The sequence below is a fragment of the Rhea pennata genome, chromosome 2 (genome assembly GCF_028389875.1).
Source record: "Rhea pennata isolate bPtePen1 chromosome 2, bPtePen1.pri, whole genome shotgun sequence".
NCBI classification, from domain to species: Eukaryota; Metazoa; Chordata; class Aves; order Rheiformes; family Rheidae; genus Rhea; species Rhea pennata.
Genome location: NC_084664.1, coordinates 1260132 through 1276983, shown reverse-complemented (window position 1 = coordinate 1276983; position 16852 = coordinate 1260132). Strand labels below are relative to the sequence as shown.

The 16852-nt window shown below is 39.3% G+C and overlaps 1 protein-coding gene across 2 annotated transcripts in view; it reads right to left on the bottom strand.

Annotated features, from left to right (window-relative positions):
* Nucleotides 1-16852, bottom strand: part of SMARCC1 (SWI/SNF related, matrix associated, actin dependent regulator of chromatin subfamily c member 1) — a 103104-nt gene that overhangs the window by 52127 nt on the left and 34125 nt on the right. For both annotated transcript variants that reach the window (XM_062568655.1, XM_062568654.1), the window contains 7 exons: nucleotides 16539-16576; nucleotides 13187-13308; nucleotides 10585-10656; nucleotides 4455-4568; nucleotides 3498-3651; nucleotides 3013-3126; nucleotides 696-755 (listed from right to left, as the gene is read on the bottom strand). In XM_062568655.1, the coding sequence (XP_062424639.1) occupies nucleotides 696-755; nucleotides 3013-3126; nucleotides 3498-3651; nucleotides 4455-4568; nucleotides 10585-10656; nucleotides 13187-13308; nucleotides 16539-16576 (674 nt within the window). The remainder of the gene's footprint in view (nucleotides 1-695; nucleotides 756-3012; nucleotides 3127-3497; nucleotides 3652-4454; nucleotides 4569-10584; nucleotides 10657-13186; nucleotides 13309-16538; nucleotides 16577-16852) is intronic.

The following is a 16852-nucleotide window of genomic DNA, read 5'->3' as shown; positions in this document are numbered from 1 at the left end:
ACAAGCTTCCCTTATTAAATGGCAAGAGACAGAAAATAAAACTAATTTGTTTTTAAATAAATTTCAAAAATACATATTGGCAGTTTCCCATACACCCTATGGCATAAGCCAGGAACCTGTGAAGATTAGAACCTCTTGTTAAATTATTAGAATACTCATCACTTGAAGGGCATTTATTTCACGTTATGTTAGCATCTCCTGTGTGATGAAAGACCTCTCTGCACTGCAAGATCCATTCTCAAGTTTACACAAACACATAAGTTCTGGGTTGCAGATACAAAATAGATAGAATTGAACCTCTAAGGGACTTTTCATGTAGTCCCTTCAGTATACAGGGTTTACTGCCATCTCTTCTTAGTAGTTGCATTCTTCTGGCCATGACTGTCTGAGAACAATGATATAGAGTTTGCAGAGACACCTACAAACTTTTACCAGTTTAAAACAAACATAAAGACGACAAACAAGCAGTCGTGCATACCTAAATACTCAGCCACTGCTCTCCTCCACTTAAATCAGCTGGTCTCAAGAGGTCACCTCCCCTTATAAATTTGCTTCTCTTATCCAGTTTCTGTAAGAGCATGGGAATGCCATTCAATTCTGCTTCAAATAAAATGACTAACCTATGTGCAGATTTTTAAAATGTGTAATATCCTATGTTTCAGTTTCCTAGCCTTCATTTTTTATCATCAACTTACTTCTAATAGCAGCAATGTCTCTTGTTCTGTCCATTCTCTTCCGGCACTTGCACCTTTACTCTACAAAAATAGGAGAAAAATTAAGAAATTCAATTTTCTTTGCACAGTACTTAAAAAAAAAAACACATTAAAAAAGAAAGGGAAAGAATCTGTTGTGATTTAGTACACTCTAACAGTTACTCTTCCCAATGTTACTACTTCAGCTAATCCATATCTGGTCATCTCATATAGCAGTTTGACTCACATGATTTACTACATAGCTAAATCATGCATGGAAGCATATACCTACAGCTTTCTAGGGTTGTTACAGATCCCATCTTCTCAAAAGGTCTAGGGGAACCTGTGACTCCTCTTTATTCCAAACTAAACCAAAGTGTTTTGGTATCCTTTTCTCCTTGCTTCCAGCTATCTTTGCTTGCACATACAGCCAGCAGAAATTTTCCTAAATAATAAAAAATGCTGAGGAATGCTAACAGGCTTCTGGTCAGCTTGACTGTGAAACAAAGTCCAGAGCATGGCAATTTCCACAGAACAGTCTACATTCACACTGAGGGACAGCAGCAGCTAATCAATAATGGAATATCTAGCTACCTTCATCAGTCGCTGTGCAGGAGAGAGCGCCTTCTCTTAGTCAGGAACGTGCTATTATTCAACTGAGGCAATTCTGGGATTCTGTCAGCCTAAAGGGCACCTTTCTCAACAGAATAGGACTTACGCCAACAAAAATACAGCACCCACCAAACCTCTAGTATTACTTCTAAGGCAGACAGACTGCACAGAAGTGCACACTGGGTCCCCCAAAAAGGTTAATCTTGACTAAAGTCAGTAACTTAGGCAAAATACTTCAAGAAAATGAAAAAGGTCTTAATGGATGAGCTTAGTTCTCTGAAAAGGCAAACGTAAGTACAACAAGATAATCTATTTCGTAAATACGTGCTCCAAAGCTTACCTCTCCCAAATCTACAGCTTGTGAGTGACTCTTCAATTTCCTACAAGTTATAAAACTCCTGGAGAAAATTTCCTCTCAGAGATTAAAAACACCCTAATTTATTAGATGGCAAAAAAAAGGCAATAAGCGGTATCACGTGCTTATGAAGGAACATTGTCTGGACTGGATAACTTGGTTTTAAAATCACCTCAAAAGGAAAAGGGTTATTTAGGATAAATAATATATTCAATCCCAAGCTGCATTTCAAATAGATTATTAACCCATAGAGAACATTAATAAAAGCGATCCATCCACCAGCTGATCAATTCTCAAACAGGCTGGCATGAATGGACAAAATAGAATTGCTATATGTAAAAAAAAAAAAAAAAAAAAAAAAAAAAACGTAAACTTCTGGAAGTAAATTAGCTCAAGTTTGAGCTCCAATTTGTTGTTTAGATGCTTATAAGCAGAATCAGAAAGTCTAGAACCAATAACAGATTTATGAATTTGGTGAATATATAAATCCTTTCTAAACTAAACGAAAAAGTCACTCTGAAATGTGATACGGAATCAGCCTTTATAAACAAAGGCTAATCTCTCAACTATTAAAAATAAAGCAACAGTTTATCTCATGACCTCTTAGGACAATACACGCTGTAATTGCAGAAACCATTTATGTACAATTAGCCTCATGTCAGCCCAGGAGAGGCAATCAGCAGAGCACTGCAGACTTCTAGACTGAAGGAACTACTACACTGCAGCAGTACACTGCACTGCAGTAGTAAATGGGTATTCCTGCAATAGCTCCAAGCCTATCAGATATATGTGCCATTATCACGCAGCAGCAGGAGCAAATGCAACAGGTTATGGAAATCACTCACATCACTGCAATGGTATCCCACAACTTCATGTAACTACAGAATACATCGCAATAACAATACTAAGAAGTCCCTTGCAAAGGTTTTGTAACACCTCTTGAAATCAAGTAACTCTCTAGTTCTCAGTCAGGGAAATCCTGTTTGGACGGAGAAAGCAGGATAGTTAAAGAACCTGCTTAAAGACCTCAGTTTCTGCATTGAATCATTTGCCAGCTTGTTGATTCTGAAGCATTCAAGTACAACATGTGATACCATAACAAGAGTTCATTGTCTGAAGACTGATAGCATTGAGTACCATGGGATAAGTATATGTCTTTATTTCTGTAAAGCAGGTAATCAGCACAACTACGAGTGCACTATCTTAGTGTCCTACAGTAAGACCGAAGAAATCTAGAACAGAGATAGAAGAGCAACACAAGTACGTCACTGTCATCTAGCGGGGGACAGTTGTGAAAGAAGCCTCAGTAACAGCCACATGGTGAGAGGGAGGGTGGAATCGAAACATTCTTGCCTTTGCTAAAGTCTTTTTTGAATAAATGTCTGTGCGAAGCCCAAAGTTCTGCAGATCAGTAGGCTTCTCTTTGTTTTTCTCTGGGAAACTCAACATCTGCTGAGCAGCTGGAATCTGTGAAAAAACATTACAAGAGGAAGGTCAGGAACTGAAAGTTATTCAGTTTTCACACCAATGTTAAATAGAACAGACTGAACAAAAAAGCTGAAGATGACTCTATGGAGACATCCTTACGTAAGATTACTTGCACACAATACTAGCAGTGCTTGGAGGGTAGTAAGTGCATGATCATTCTCCACAGGGAGAAAGAGTAGAGAATCTGATTACCTGAAACTTTCAACCTCGATGGACAAGAAAGAAGGGACTATTTCATCAAAAAAAAAAAAAAAAAAAAAAATCTAGTGAGATGTTACATGACACTGGCTGGACCTACAAACTTTCCAGAACTTAAGCAAATGTACAGCAGTGTCATCTGCGGGGCTCACCTGTGGAGTGCGGATATGGAGAGGCATAAGTCCAGAGGGTGTATCAGCAAGCACGTTGAAGTGAGGAGTAGGGGGAGGGCCCATTGCCATGGGACGGCTTTCTGGATCCACTTGGTAATTAATAAGACCCCACTGCTCCAGAAAAGCGTGTACTCTGTGAAACAACATGACAACATGAACCAACACCTTGCTTGTACTTGACCTTGCAGGAAGGAAACAGCAAAAGACAAAGTTTTAAGAACAAGCTTCTGGGTCAAATATAAGTCCAGAATCTCCTATAATCCTTCACTAATCATAAACAGGAATATAAGTTACATTATATGAGCTTTATGCACACTTGCTAGTTTCATTTCATATTATATAAAACAAAACGTAACATTTTCAGTTGCAGATAACAGAACCATTACTTAATTCACGCAAAGCAAAAAAGGCTGCAAACATGAAACCATTCCAGACAATACATGAATTATGAGGGCTGTCACACAGTTTTTTTTTGCTTCTCCCATCTATCTGTAACTGTTCTTCACTGAATATACATTTAGCAAGTTCCAAAATTCTAGGGCTCTGTTGCACCTCACAATTTAAGACTATCAGAACAGATGGAACAGACAAAACAGAATTGCAAAATAAGAAATTGGGAGGAAAACTCCACATATCAAGTGAACTGCAGACTCCAAACATCACTGCATGAGTTAACATCCAAACCCTGCTAGTACAGTTCAGGGAGCAAATGGAATAACACAAATGAAGGATAGTATAAAACAACCTGGTTATCATAAAAGGGGAAAATGGTCTGCTAGTCAGAAGCACAATGATTATTGCTAAAACGTTTCTTAACGTAGTGGAGTATTTTCACTTACAATGAGGCTGCACTTTCTGCTGAAGTAAAAGTGGTGGCTGAGACACCTATGTTTGTGGGGTTTTATTGTTTGTTTGGTTTGGTTTGTTTTTTTTTACCTCATGACAGCACACACATCTCCAGTCAGGTTCCTTCTGCAGGCAGTGCTGGTCAAGTACTCTTGAGGGTTTAAGCGATAGGTATCAATCATGAAGTTGCGGTAAGCCAGATATCTGAAAGAAAAGACAATTGATACATAGTTAAGGCTGTACACTGATGTCTAAAATTTTTAAGTATCTATTTTAGGACACTTCCTTTCCAAATGCCTATTATACTAACAACAAGCAGACACTTGCAGCAAATTTTTTAGGGCAAAATATATTAACAAGCTACTATTATAAGCAACAAGCAGATTTTTTAAAAAAACATTCAATATCATAGAATCAGTAAGATTGGAAGGGACCTCTGGAGATCATCTAGTCCAACCTCTCTGCTCAGCAGGGTCACCTACAGCATGTTAAGACAGGGTTGCAGCCAGGCAGGCCTTGAAGATCTCCAGAGAAGGAGACTCCACAACCTCTCGGGGCAACCTGTTCCAGTGCTCCATCACTCTCACAGGGAAGAAATCCCCCCTCACGGTCAGGCAGAACTGCCTGTGCTTCAATTTCTGCCCATTGCCTCTTGGCCTGTCACATGGAACAACTGAAAAGAGTTTGTCCCCATCCCCTTGACACTCTCCCTTCAGGTACTTGTACACATTGATAAGATCCCCCCTCAGTCTGCTCTTCCCCAGGCTGAACAGGCCCAGCTCTCACAGCTGTTCCTCATAGGGCAGATGCTCCAGCTCTCTGATCATCTTTGTAGCCCTACGCTGTAGCCCTACCCATCCCTTTCAGATTGTTCTATTCAGAATTTTATTGGTATCGGATTAGCAGCACATTGAAGAACGCTTTAATTGAAAAATCACAAACAGTTGTGGGCAAGTAAAACTCACAATTAAAGACCTCAAATTGCTACCACGACAACTTTTGAAAGTTACAACCAAAAGAGGCAGAAATAAATCTAGTACCAGATGTGTCAGAAGGTTAAAGAAAACTCCTTGAAACACCTGCTATTCCAGTGCTGACTGTACAAGGAGGAAAGCAAGCACCTACTCTTGTGCCTTTTCTGCAGCTCTACTATTTATGCATGCTACTTGCCAAGATCAGGAATATACAGAATATATACCTCCTCATTACACATAGGTAACAAATTTCTAAAAGACAGGCATCACTCCTTAGTGGAAATAAGCCAAATATAGATTGTCTTTTTCACATTACTCCAAAACACTCTGCAACTACAGTTGTACCTTGAACACTAACCAGGACTCGCTCCACAGACAGCTAGCTGCTGTGGAGAAAAACAAAAGGTGAGAAAAACAAAAATTGAGAAGACAAGCTCTTTGAAAAGCAGAGATAAAGACTCTTCAGAAGTTAGCGTAGCACTTCCTACCCACTGAGCTGGGAACAGTCAAAGTGGAAACTACCTCACCTAAGAGCTCCACACTTCAGTGCGTAACAGTTCCAAATAAGCATGTTTTGGGATCCTGCTCATTTCTTGGGTGGCAGACAACACTTCTCAATCTCTTTCTTTAAGTTTCTGGAATTAACCAGTTCTTCTCAGTGCAAATTGAAAAAAAAATCAAAATTATTGCTAGAATTGTCCTTCAGACAGAACAAAATCAATCTACCAACAAGCACAAATGAGGTTTCTATGCAAGGGCATGCTCAGGACAGCATACTGTAACCAGATTTCTGCCTCCTCTTTTTACAAATTGAAGATGGGGATAATGCCATATGTAGTGTACAAAAGCAGCCAGCACCCAATACACAAGAACATAAAACACACAGATAATGAAATGTCGTGTCTTTCAAAGGCAAAATGTAAGTAGATGTACACTGCAAGAACACACTATTGCCAAAATCCCACACATCTGCAGTTCTGATCGAATTATATGTGGAACTTCCTAGAAGAAATTTATGGGTCTAGGGTCCATGTTGAACATTGCTTTGTTACGCAAGAACAAAAAGCAGCTTCCTCAGAAGAACATGCAGCTACATTTTAAAAACGCTCCAGCAAAGAATTATGTTGCCACCTGCTTGAGGATGGGTACCTTAATGTGGTCTTAGCTGCAGGAACGGAGAATTTAATACTTATTAGTTAAGGTAACATTACTAAGTGAAGAGAGAAGCTTAAGACACAAATATATCTAAAGTTTATCCTGAAGGGAATCTGTTCTGAACAATGACCTGACCCATCAGCTAAAACCTGTTAACAGCAAGAAAGATAGTCAACTAGTATTTAGATAAAATCCCTTCTGAGACATTCTCAACCCCTCCAGGCATTACTATCATAAGAATGAACCTCCGTGAGCTTTTTAAGTAACGCATTTTGTCTAGCCTAATGCTGGAGCTGTAGGCGTATTCACACAGAAGTAAGTTTTTACTTTATTAAAAAGAAAACCCAAAACCAAGAACACGCGCTACCCCTACAATCCCTACGTAACAGCAGAAACGCACCTCTAAATAACCTAGAAGTTGGAAAAAGAAGAATCTCTAATTTGCTTCGTTCAGGGACAGGTCACCCACTGGTAGTGGCTACTTCAAGGCAACTATATCTGAAGTGACACTCCCTCCTTCCCCTTTTAGGGCACTCGTTTTAAGAGACCACACTATCTAATATTTATTCAAGTTTGCAACTTTAGAAACAAGACTGATAACCCCTGAAAGATGTGTTCCTTCACAATTCAATGTTTCCAGCCTCAAACACCAGGTTCTAAAAACCCTGAAAGAGAAAAGACGCTGAGTAGTCGACCTTTTCGAGCATAGTATCAAACATTTTGGAATCACTGTGATGCAATTATAGTTATCTCAGCCACTTAAACAGATAGAGAGGTGGCAAGGAAAGGCCACAGACTTCAGAATCATTCAGTGTGCAAGAGACCTCAAGCAGTCTCTATGTCAACCTCCTGCTCAAAGCAGGGTCAACACTGAAGTCAGACCAGGTTGCTTCGGGCTTTGTCTAGCTAGGTCTTGAAAAGGCCAACGCTCTACATTGCTCAGCCTCCCAGGGCTCCCAATCCAGTGCTTCATCATTCTCAGAGTGAACAAATTCCCTTTTCAAGCTGGCCTTGTTTCAGTTTATGACTTATTTTTCATCCTCCTGCCACGCACCTTAGTAAAGAGCCTGGCTCCACTCTCTCAGAAACATCCTTGTGGGTACTGGGGGGCTACTATTAAGTCCTCCAGTCATTCTCTTCTCCAGGCTGAAAAAGCTCAGTTCCCTCAGCTCCCCTTCAGAAGATGTGTCATCCAGCCCCCTGACCATCCTGGTGGTCCTACACTGGAACATGTTTATCAACATCCTTCTTATACTGGAGAGCTTCAGACTGGATCTGCTATTCCATACGGTTTACCAAGGGCTAAGTAAGTAGGGGTTGGGGTAGGGAAAAAAATAAAAAGATCACTCTCCTTAATTCTGGTGGCTCTGCTCCTGTTGTTAGTGATGAGCATACTGGGCAATCACAAGCACCACAAAGCAACATTTTTACTCCATATCTTCCTTTATTAGTCTCTAATTTATACACTGCTGATCAAATTCATGCTTCTCCAATTTAGGGGTTCTTCATACAAAAGAGGGCCCATTCTTTAGCTTAACCTTCAACTTCACAGTGCAAGGATACAGCAAATTCTGTTACTGTATTATGCACTGTTTTACAAGTAGTGTAACTGTTTGAAATCAATGAGACTTTCTACATCCCAAGCCCCAAATGCTAAGAAAGTAGCATACTGAAAACAAATTGGACCAAAAACCAAACTGAACCTCCTGCAGGCTGTATTCAATATTAAGAGAATTTCTAGACACTTGACCTTTTAAATAGCAAAAAAGCATCAATAAAAGAGTGTCTTGTAATAAATGTGAATTGAGAGCACACAGTGAGACTAGGCTATTTGCTTGCGAGCTTTTGCTGTCTTGGTTTTAGTTAACTTTTACTGAGTGGTTCCTACATCACAGAATGGTTGAGGTTGGAAGGGACCTCTGGAGATCATCTACACCAACCCTCCCTGCTCAAGCAGGGTCACCTACAGCATGTTAAGACAGGGCTGAATATCTCCAGAGAAGACAACTCCACCACCTCTCTGGGCAACCTGTTCCAGTGCTCCGTCACTCTCACAGGGAAGAAATTTCCCCTCACGGTCAGGCGCAACTTCCTGTGGTTCAGTTTTTGCCCATTGCCTCTTGGCCTGTCACATGGGACAACTGAAAAGAGTTTGTCCCTGTCCTCTTGACACCCTCCCTTCAGGCACTTATCCACATTGGTAAGATTCCCCTCAGTCTTCTCAAGGGTAAACAGGCCCAGCTCTCACAGCCGTTCCTCATAGGGCAGGTGCTCCAGCCCTCTGATCATCTTCGTAGCTCTACGCTGGACTCTCTCCAGTAGCTCCATGTCTCTCTCACACTGGGGAGCCCAGAACTGGACACAGGACTCGAGATGAGGCCTCCCCAGGGCTGAGGAGAGGGGCAGGATCACCTCCCTCGACTTGCTGACAACACTCTTCCTACATGACCTGATACAGCACACTCCTCAGCAGGCTGAAGTTGAGTTTTTAATTTCTGCCTCAAGATTCAAATCAGAAGCCTCACAAAATATCAGTCATGCTTGAGAAGATGAGATTCAAGCACAAAAATACTCTGAAGTCTGCCTTGCAGACTTGCAGTCTGCCTGCGCAACATAGGATGTCACTAAGAAACTGATGAAGAACTCGTCTGAAAAACTTATGTATGAAAAATACATAGCTTTGCAGATATTAACACAATGTATTGGATATCACAAATTGTTAATTTAGCAGTTCATTCAAAAAAAGAAAAAAAGGATTAAAATTCCCCAGTCTGCTTCGCAACTAGCCCAAGATTTGGTATCAGAATAAACTGAATATAGTTAGCCTAGTTCCACAGTACAAATTGAAGACATACAATGGTGTTCAGATTTACAATCCCGTTTTGTGATTGTAGTTTTAATAAAAATAACACAAAGGCAATACTAGGCATTTGAACAATCTTTCTTTAATCCACATTTCAAAATTGCTCTGAATAATGAAGTTTGCTGTTATAACATAAGATTTTCAGAGAATGAGATGTACTTTTACTAATGCACATTCTAGGCTTGCAGGGCAAGCTGTAAGATTCCAAAGATAAGCATTGTGAAAAATCACTGTCTTACCTTGTAACATCTTTTAGTCAGATCAAAAGTTAATCATTCTACGTATGAAAAAGCCTGCAATATTTCAAGACTGTATTCAGCATTTTGACAGTTTTCCTGAAGCAGTTTAAACAAACATGTTTGTATAATTTTGAATTAAGAATTGCTAAAGCTGTGCAGTAGATACCAGGTTCCATAAGGAGATTACACAGGTACAAACCTTGACCTAAATTCAGCTGAGAGAATTCCAGCCAGACTTAATTATTAAGTTCAGAATTAAAAGTCACTAGATGGTTTACTGTGGATATATAAAATTTTTTTTCTTTCTGCAATGTACAACTCCAGCTCTTTGATTCAAATCAAACTACCTAATCTTTGAAAGTCAAGTTAACATTTTTCTCAAGTTAGTATTTTTCTACATCTCAAGCCTGCATAAATTGAGAATGATTCTTTGGTCCTCATCTGCTCATTCAGAATTACCTATCAGCTGCCCAGGGGACTATCTAATAGTCATTTATCCCACATATAACTGGAAAATCCATTTGATGCTCTCCCACAGCCTCCTATAACAAACTTGCTGTTTTAAATTTTGAGTCTCAAAAATACAGTGTGCAATCACAAGAGAGCAAGAAAAGTAAGGAGGATCATAAGTTTCTACATTATCAAAGAATTTTTCAGATGTCTACAAAAGATTACCATGTCTCATACTACAAAAAAATTTAAGAATTTTTTCAATATTAGTTGAAGGAAAATAGTTTTGTTTGTGCTAGATACCTACTACTAGCTATTACTTCGTTATCTACAAGTTTTATCTATAGAGCAGTAGAACACAGCCATTATCAATTTACAGGAAGTGGTTCTGCAGTTGCTCTTTGCTTCTTTTATGCCCCAGGAGACAGTATCGGATTAACACATGCACAACTGAAGTGACTATAAGATTCCTGAAAGTGAAGTTTCCTTTATCTATCTTGTAGAACCATTTTATGCCTATATTTACATGTTTGACTTACATTTCTGGAGTCTTGGACTTGTTTTTTCCATTGAAGAATTCAGGAAGAGCACGACGTTCGATCACATGAATACTGTAAACACAAGTCAGATGACCAATACTTAATACAATCTTCCAGAGTACTCTACATACCCTTAAAGTGCACATCTCTATGAAGTACATTTAAAGTAAGGGTTACTTCTTAGATATCCTAATATTCTCACCTGACCCTTTGAAATTCAAGTATTTTTTCATCAGATAAGCAAAGCAAAAGAGGTAGTCCAAAGACTATTTGAAGTATCGTTCAGCTTGCATTAAATTAGTTATGAGTGGACATACTAAGGAAACAACTGGAGCTTGGGACTGCTACCGACAGCGAGTTGCTTACATTTTTACTCAGAATCATGTTCACTCAGGTTTTGAACATCTCCAAGGATGGAGATTCTACCACCTCTCTGGGTAGCTCTTCCAATGTTCAACAGTTCTCACAGAGAAGACATTTTCTTGTGTTCTGATGGAATTACCTGTGTTTCAGTTCGTGCCTGTTGTCTCTTGTCCTGTCTTTGGGCACTATTGAGAAGAATCTGGTCATCCTCTTTACATCTTCCCTTCAGATATCTATATGCATTGGTAAGACATGTATCTGTAGGGATGTTATGGGACTGTGTGTCAAAAGCCTTCCTGCTGCTCTCCTCTCATCTATCCAACCAGTCACTCCATTAGAGAAGGCTCTTGGGTTAGTTCAGCATAATTTCCCTTAGTGAATCCATGCTGACTACTCTGGAACAACTTCTTTTCCTTCACATTTTGGGAAACAGTTTCTAGGATGAGCTGCTCCTGACCACCTTCCTAGGAATCTGAGGTGAGGCCGACTGGTCTGTAGTTTCCTAGATCATCCTTCTTGCCCTTCTTGAAGATAGGAGTGATATTTACTTTCTTCTAGTCCTCAGGAACCTCCAGTTGCCACAGTCTTCCAGAAGTTTATCACAAGTGGCCTTGCAACAACACTGTCCAGCTCCCTCAGCACTCCCAGGTGCATCTCAATTCCTTTAAATGGTCTTTTACATGATTCTCCTCCACCAAGGGAAAGTTTTCGTTGCTCCAGCATTTCCCCACGGCTCAGGGGTCTCAAATGCCTGAGGACTGGTCTTACCAGTAAAGACAGAAGGTAAGAAGGTACTGAGCACCTCATTCTTTTCCATGTCCTTTGTCACCAAGTCCTTTGCCACACATACAGGAGTACGCCCACATTTTCCCTGGACTTCCTTTTGCTGCTGATGTACTTGTAAAAACTTTTCTTTCTGCCCTTCACATCTCTCACCATATCTGGCTCCAGAAAAGGCTTTGGCTTTCCTAACCACACCTCTGTACATTCCGATAACATCTCTATATTCCTCCTGGATCACCTGTCCTTGTTTCCTGCTTCCTTTTAGTGCTGGAGTTTTGCCAGGAGCTCCTTGTTCATTTATACAGACCTCCTGTTGCCTTTACTTGATTTTCTGCACATTGGAATGGACCATTCTTGAGCTTAGCCCTAACTATCAACCAATCTCTTGAACTTCTCTTCAGGGCCATGCCCCATGGGATTCTTCCAAGTAGGTCCCTGAAGAGGCTGAAGGCTGTTCTGCTGAAGTCAACTGTTGTGATCTTGTTTTTTGCCCTGCTCCATCCTTGCAGGATCCCAAACTCCAACATCTCACAGTCACTGCAGCCAAAGCTGCCCCCAACTTTCTCATCTCCCATCAGTTTCTCCTTATTTGTAAGTATGAGATTCAGCAGAGTGTCTCTTGTCATTGGTTCCTGGATTACCTATGTTAGGAATTTGTCAATGCACTCCAGAAATCTCCTAGATTTCTTATTCCCTGCCATGTTGTCCACTAGCAGATATCAGGGCGTCCTAAAGGGCCTATGTTCATCCATCACTGCATTCTAGTCATGTGAGCTCTCTCACCACTTCTCCATGATCCCACTGAGATCACAGCCTGTAATGGCTCAGACATCTAACTCCTCCTGTCAAGTCATGCTAATGCACAGACATAGCCTAAGCAACTGACTCAAATAACAGTTTGCCAGAGACAGAAACTGAACCAAGCCTTAACCTAACGGCTCAGATCCCATCCTAATTCACTACTATGAAAAGCTATCCATCAGAAATGCTTACATCTATAGTGAATATTATGGTTACTACAATTATATGGTGATAGTAAGCCATGAACTTATTCCAAGGAAGATCCCAAAATGAAACAAGCATTCTGTATAATCAATAGCTTATCCTCAAAGTCAAAATCTGAAGCAACATTAGAAAAGTCATCAGATTTCAGAAGCAGATAGCAACACAGGAAGATCATGCAAGAACTAGGGAAGCAGCAAAGAGAAAAGAATTCTTACTCTGTGAAAAGCATAAATTGCTGAGAAAATAAGACTGACTATGCTACTGGAAATTCTCCTCCTCACTCCTAGTACCTGAAAAATGCCTCAAGTCTGCTCAAGAAGGTTTTTAAATGGAAGAAATACAACATGGGAGCTAGACCCAAAAGGTACTTTTTTTCAGCTTTCAGCTTGAGTATAAGAAACAATCAACCTCTAAGACTACATCTTCCTCTGATTCCAAACTATTGTCTTACCAGTTGTAGTCAAACCATGATGCATAGCTTGGAATAATGATGTGGTTGGTCTGTTCTGTGACGTTATCTTCACCTGGATCAATTGATCGACTTTGATCACCCTTGTTAGGATCTTCATCTTCCTGTACCATTGGGGGAATATAATGGTTAAAAGTTTGCAAGAACAAAGACAGACACCTAACAACTCTCAACCACCAAAAACTTAATTCAAAACTAAATATTTTTCCATCCTGGGAAGAATAGGTTTTTCTTTATACAATCTCTGGTCAGCTGGAAAAGCCTCAAGGATCAGAGAAAGTGTAATCTGTGTTCTGAAAAACTTAAAGTAAGTGTAAAGTCAATAGGAAGTTCTTTAACGTAGCCATTTTTTTCAGACCTCAAGGATGTGTATAACTACAGTTAGATCATGCTTCATCTCCCATTTGTAAAATTAAATGCACTAACCAAACAAGTATGTCTTTGCATATTTTAAACATTGGCAGTAGTTATCATTGGGTATTTAATCACCATTCACTAATTTGAGTGAGAAAAAACACACTTGCCAAAGCTAACACTTCAAATTCTACTAGGAGGTTAATGTTACTGTCTCCTTGCTTAGTAAGTGTGAAGTAAACACGTCCCAAAATCTTGATAAGGCAGTGAAGTCCAGTGACACTACTTACTCAAGGACAAAAAAAAGTTTGAAACCTGGAAAATAAGACAGCCAAGAAAGGTACTATTAAGCAATAAATGGATTTATTTTTATCCATGTAAGTGCACTCTGAGGTGGCCTGTGGGAGTCTGTTTTCAAACTTGCCTGTTAAGCAGAAAAGACTTAAATATGATTACTACTTAAGATACATGAACAGCTTCAGAATCGGTCTCTCTGTTCAGTTCAGTGGAAGAATAACACTCTTAAAATAGTTAAAGAGATTCCTTTTTGTTCAGCATGGGGATTTAGGAAGGAATTTGGAAGGTATTATATATCTGAGGTAAAAGTTCCAATATCACACTGGATAAAGACTGATGGATGTCGTCCGTATATCCTATATGGAATGCAAAGTCTGAAGTCATCAACTCTTCTAGCAGAGGTAATACTGAGGTATCCTTTCAAAAGGGATGACAGAAGGAACAGTTTTAGCAGTGTTTAGGAGTGTTTTGTTAAGCAAGGAAAAGATTTGGTGGTGGGTGCAGAAGAAAAGAATATGAGGTTCCTAAGTTTCAATACTATCAAGAGCATAAATATAGTTAAAAATCTGAGCAGACTGGTAGTGTGCTGTTGTAGCTGCTAGGTAAGCATTTTACATACAGCTAGGGAAAGGAGACAGTTCAAGATGGTAGAAACTATCGTTAGGTAATCCTCATAAAGAAATTCTTCTATTATACTGAATAAGCTCCTGCAGCAAATGATTCAATTTTGCAAGCATCTCAGATGAAGAGATCTTCAGAGAGATGATGATGCTAACTTGTGAACTGTCCCAGTGAAGTAAAACTAAGTCCATGTACAACATCTGATACTGGTTTTAACAGAATTCAAAACAGTCTGTTATGTCAGTGAGTTGATACGAAGGTGAAGAGTGATCTTAGAGTCAGTAACAATCTACATAGAGAGTTTTCCACTTAACCAGTCTAAAGATTAATACGTACAAACGAGCAGCTACTACAGCTAGAACCTCAGTAAAAAGCAATCAGGGCTGTGAAGAAACCAGTGAATGAAATATTGTAAGATTTCCAGGCAGAGAACAAGTCTTTGTTCACTTCTGTTGCTTCGCAGTAGAAGCCTTCACTGTTCTCTGCATGTTCTTCTGCAACTTGAGATCCACCACAAGTTCTCTTCCAGATCCCAAAAGATAAAGACATAGATGTAGGGTCAGGACATGATACAGACTGTATAAGACACCTTCACCTATTTGAAGAGCCCTGGTTTTGTAACAATCCTCACCTGAGAATTTGAGCTGCTCTCTTTTTGAAGGGGAATGACAGGAGACAAAAGCATTTCCAAAAAATAGACAGCAAGAAGCTGTATTATCCCATAGAATGGTATTAAGGCTTCTGAGAGGCTTTCAACATATGTTTAGGGTAAATCCCTGAAATAGCTTTCACAGTATTTGACTACGATTCATCGATGAATGTTTTTACCTTCAGACTGCAGGACTAAATGTAAGCTTGGACACCAAGTATGGACATGCTCCATTGTTTATACAAGGTGGACAAACCTTTTATACTAGAAATACGACTAAAAGATCACAGAAGCTGTAACAGAGAAGGCAGATGTTTACTTGGAAGACTGCTACTAATACCTTAAACATAAGATGCTCTGAGATGAAAGCAGACAAAACTGATGAATGGGTCACATGCATTAATAGCTTAAAGAAGTCATTCCTTGCTCACTGAAAGGTAAGAATGCATCAGTAGAGATTCTTCTGAACAGTGTGCAGTGACAACTTTTAAACCTTTCACTGGCTCAGATTCTTTGTGCAATTCTAACAAAGAGTAACATTTGATCTCTGTAGCCTACCATAGGTAACTCAACATTTAATGTTTTCCTTCAATTCAATCACTGATCTAGCCAGACTTCAAGGGAAATAAAAAAGACTCTTAAAAATAACACAGTCCCTAAAGGAAGATCTTATGGGTCTTTGATAGCAACCAACTATTGTTTTGGGCAACTGAATTCCCCTAAAGACAACAAGGAATTGTTCTAAATCTCTCTAGTGAGCTGACAATAGCTACTAATAAAAGTCCTTCCTCTCTTAACCCCCTTAACTTCCAACACCCTTCTCCTCTCAAACTACATTTTCTAAACAGAGAAATAGATGAATAGGGGAAAAAAAGAGTCTGTTTGGCATAGAACATTTCTGAAAATACATATGCAAATCTGATGTATGAGCTGAAATCTAGTAAAATTACGCATACGTTGGTATGAAGAGAAAGTCAGATTTTCTTAAGAGATGTGATCTTTTCTCATCTGCATTATCAGGAAGCCACCTTAATATACAAGCTGTTAAAAATAGATCCTAACATACAAACAATGCAATTGAATACAGAAGCTACACAGGCATTTCTATTAAAATGATCAGGAAACCTACCTAGGGTTTAGATTGAGTCCTGAAACCTAAAGAAAGAGTAACTTTTCAAAACATCTAGCAAAATATTTTGCATGTCTCCTCATCTTCATTTTTAATATACTAGATCTAAAAATACATAATAATCTCTTTTAAGCTACAAAAAGGATAGAATTTTTATAATAACAAAAAACATTCCTAGTAGTGACCAATTTAATCTTAAATACTATCAAACATTACTCCTATAAGGTTCTGAATCAAGATGATCTCAATTTCTACCAAGCTCAGCACTGAATGGCTGTTGTTACCTTTCCTCCTGTTGTCACTGTCTCTTCATCCTGTTCATCTGAAAGGTAAAAACAGACAATTAAACTAATAAAACGCATTTGATTACTCATAAGCATTTCTAGCAATACAACTGCTTAACCAGAAAGGATATTTGTCTTGAGAGGGAAGTGAGAAGGGAAGTAAAATGAACAGCGCATCATTAAGACAATCCCATCTTTACACAGGCACTCAACTATCCCAGAAAAGGAAACAGGTAAGAACTGGAATACAGACCAAGGATAATTAGAAATTTTCAACACCTGGGAATCCATAATTAATTACTGCCTGGCCGAGT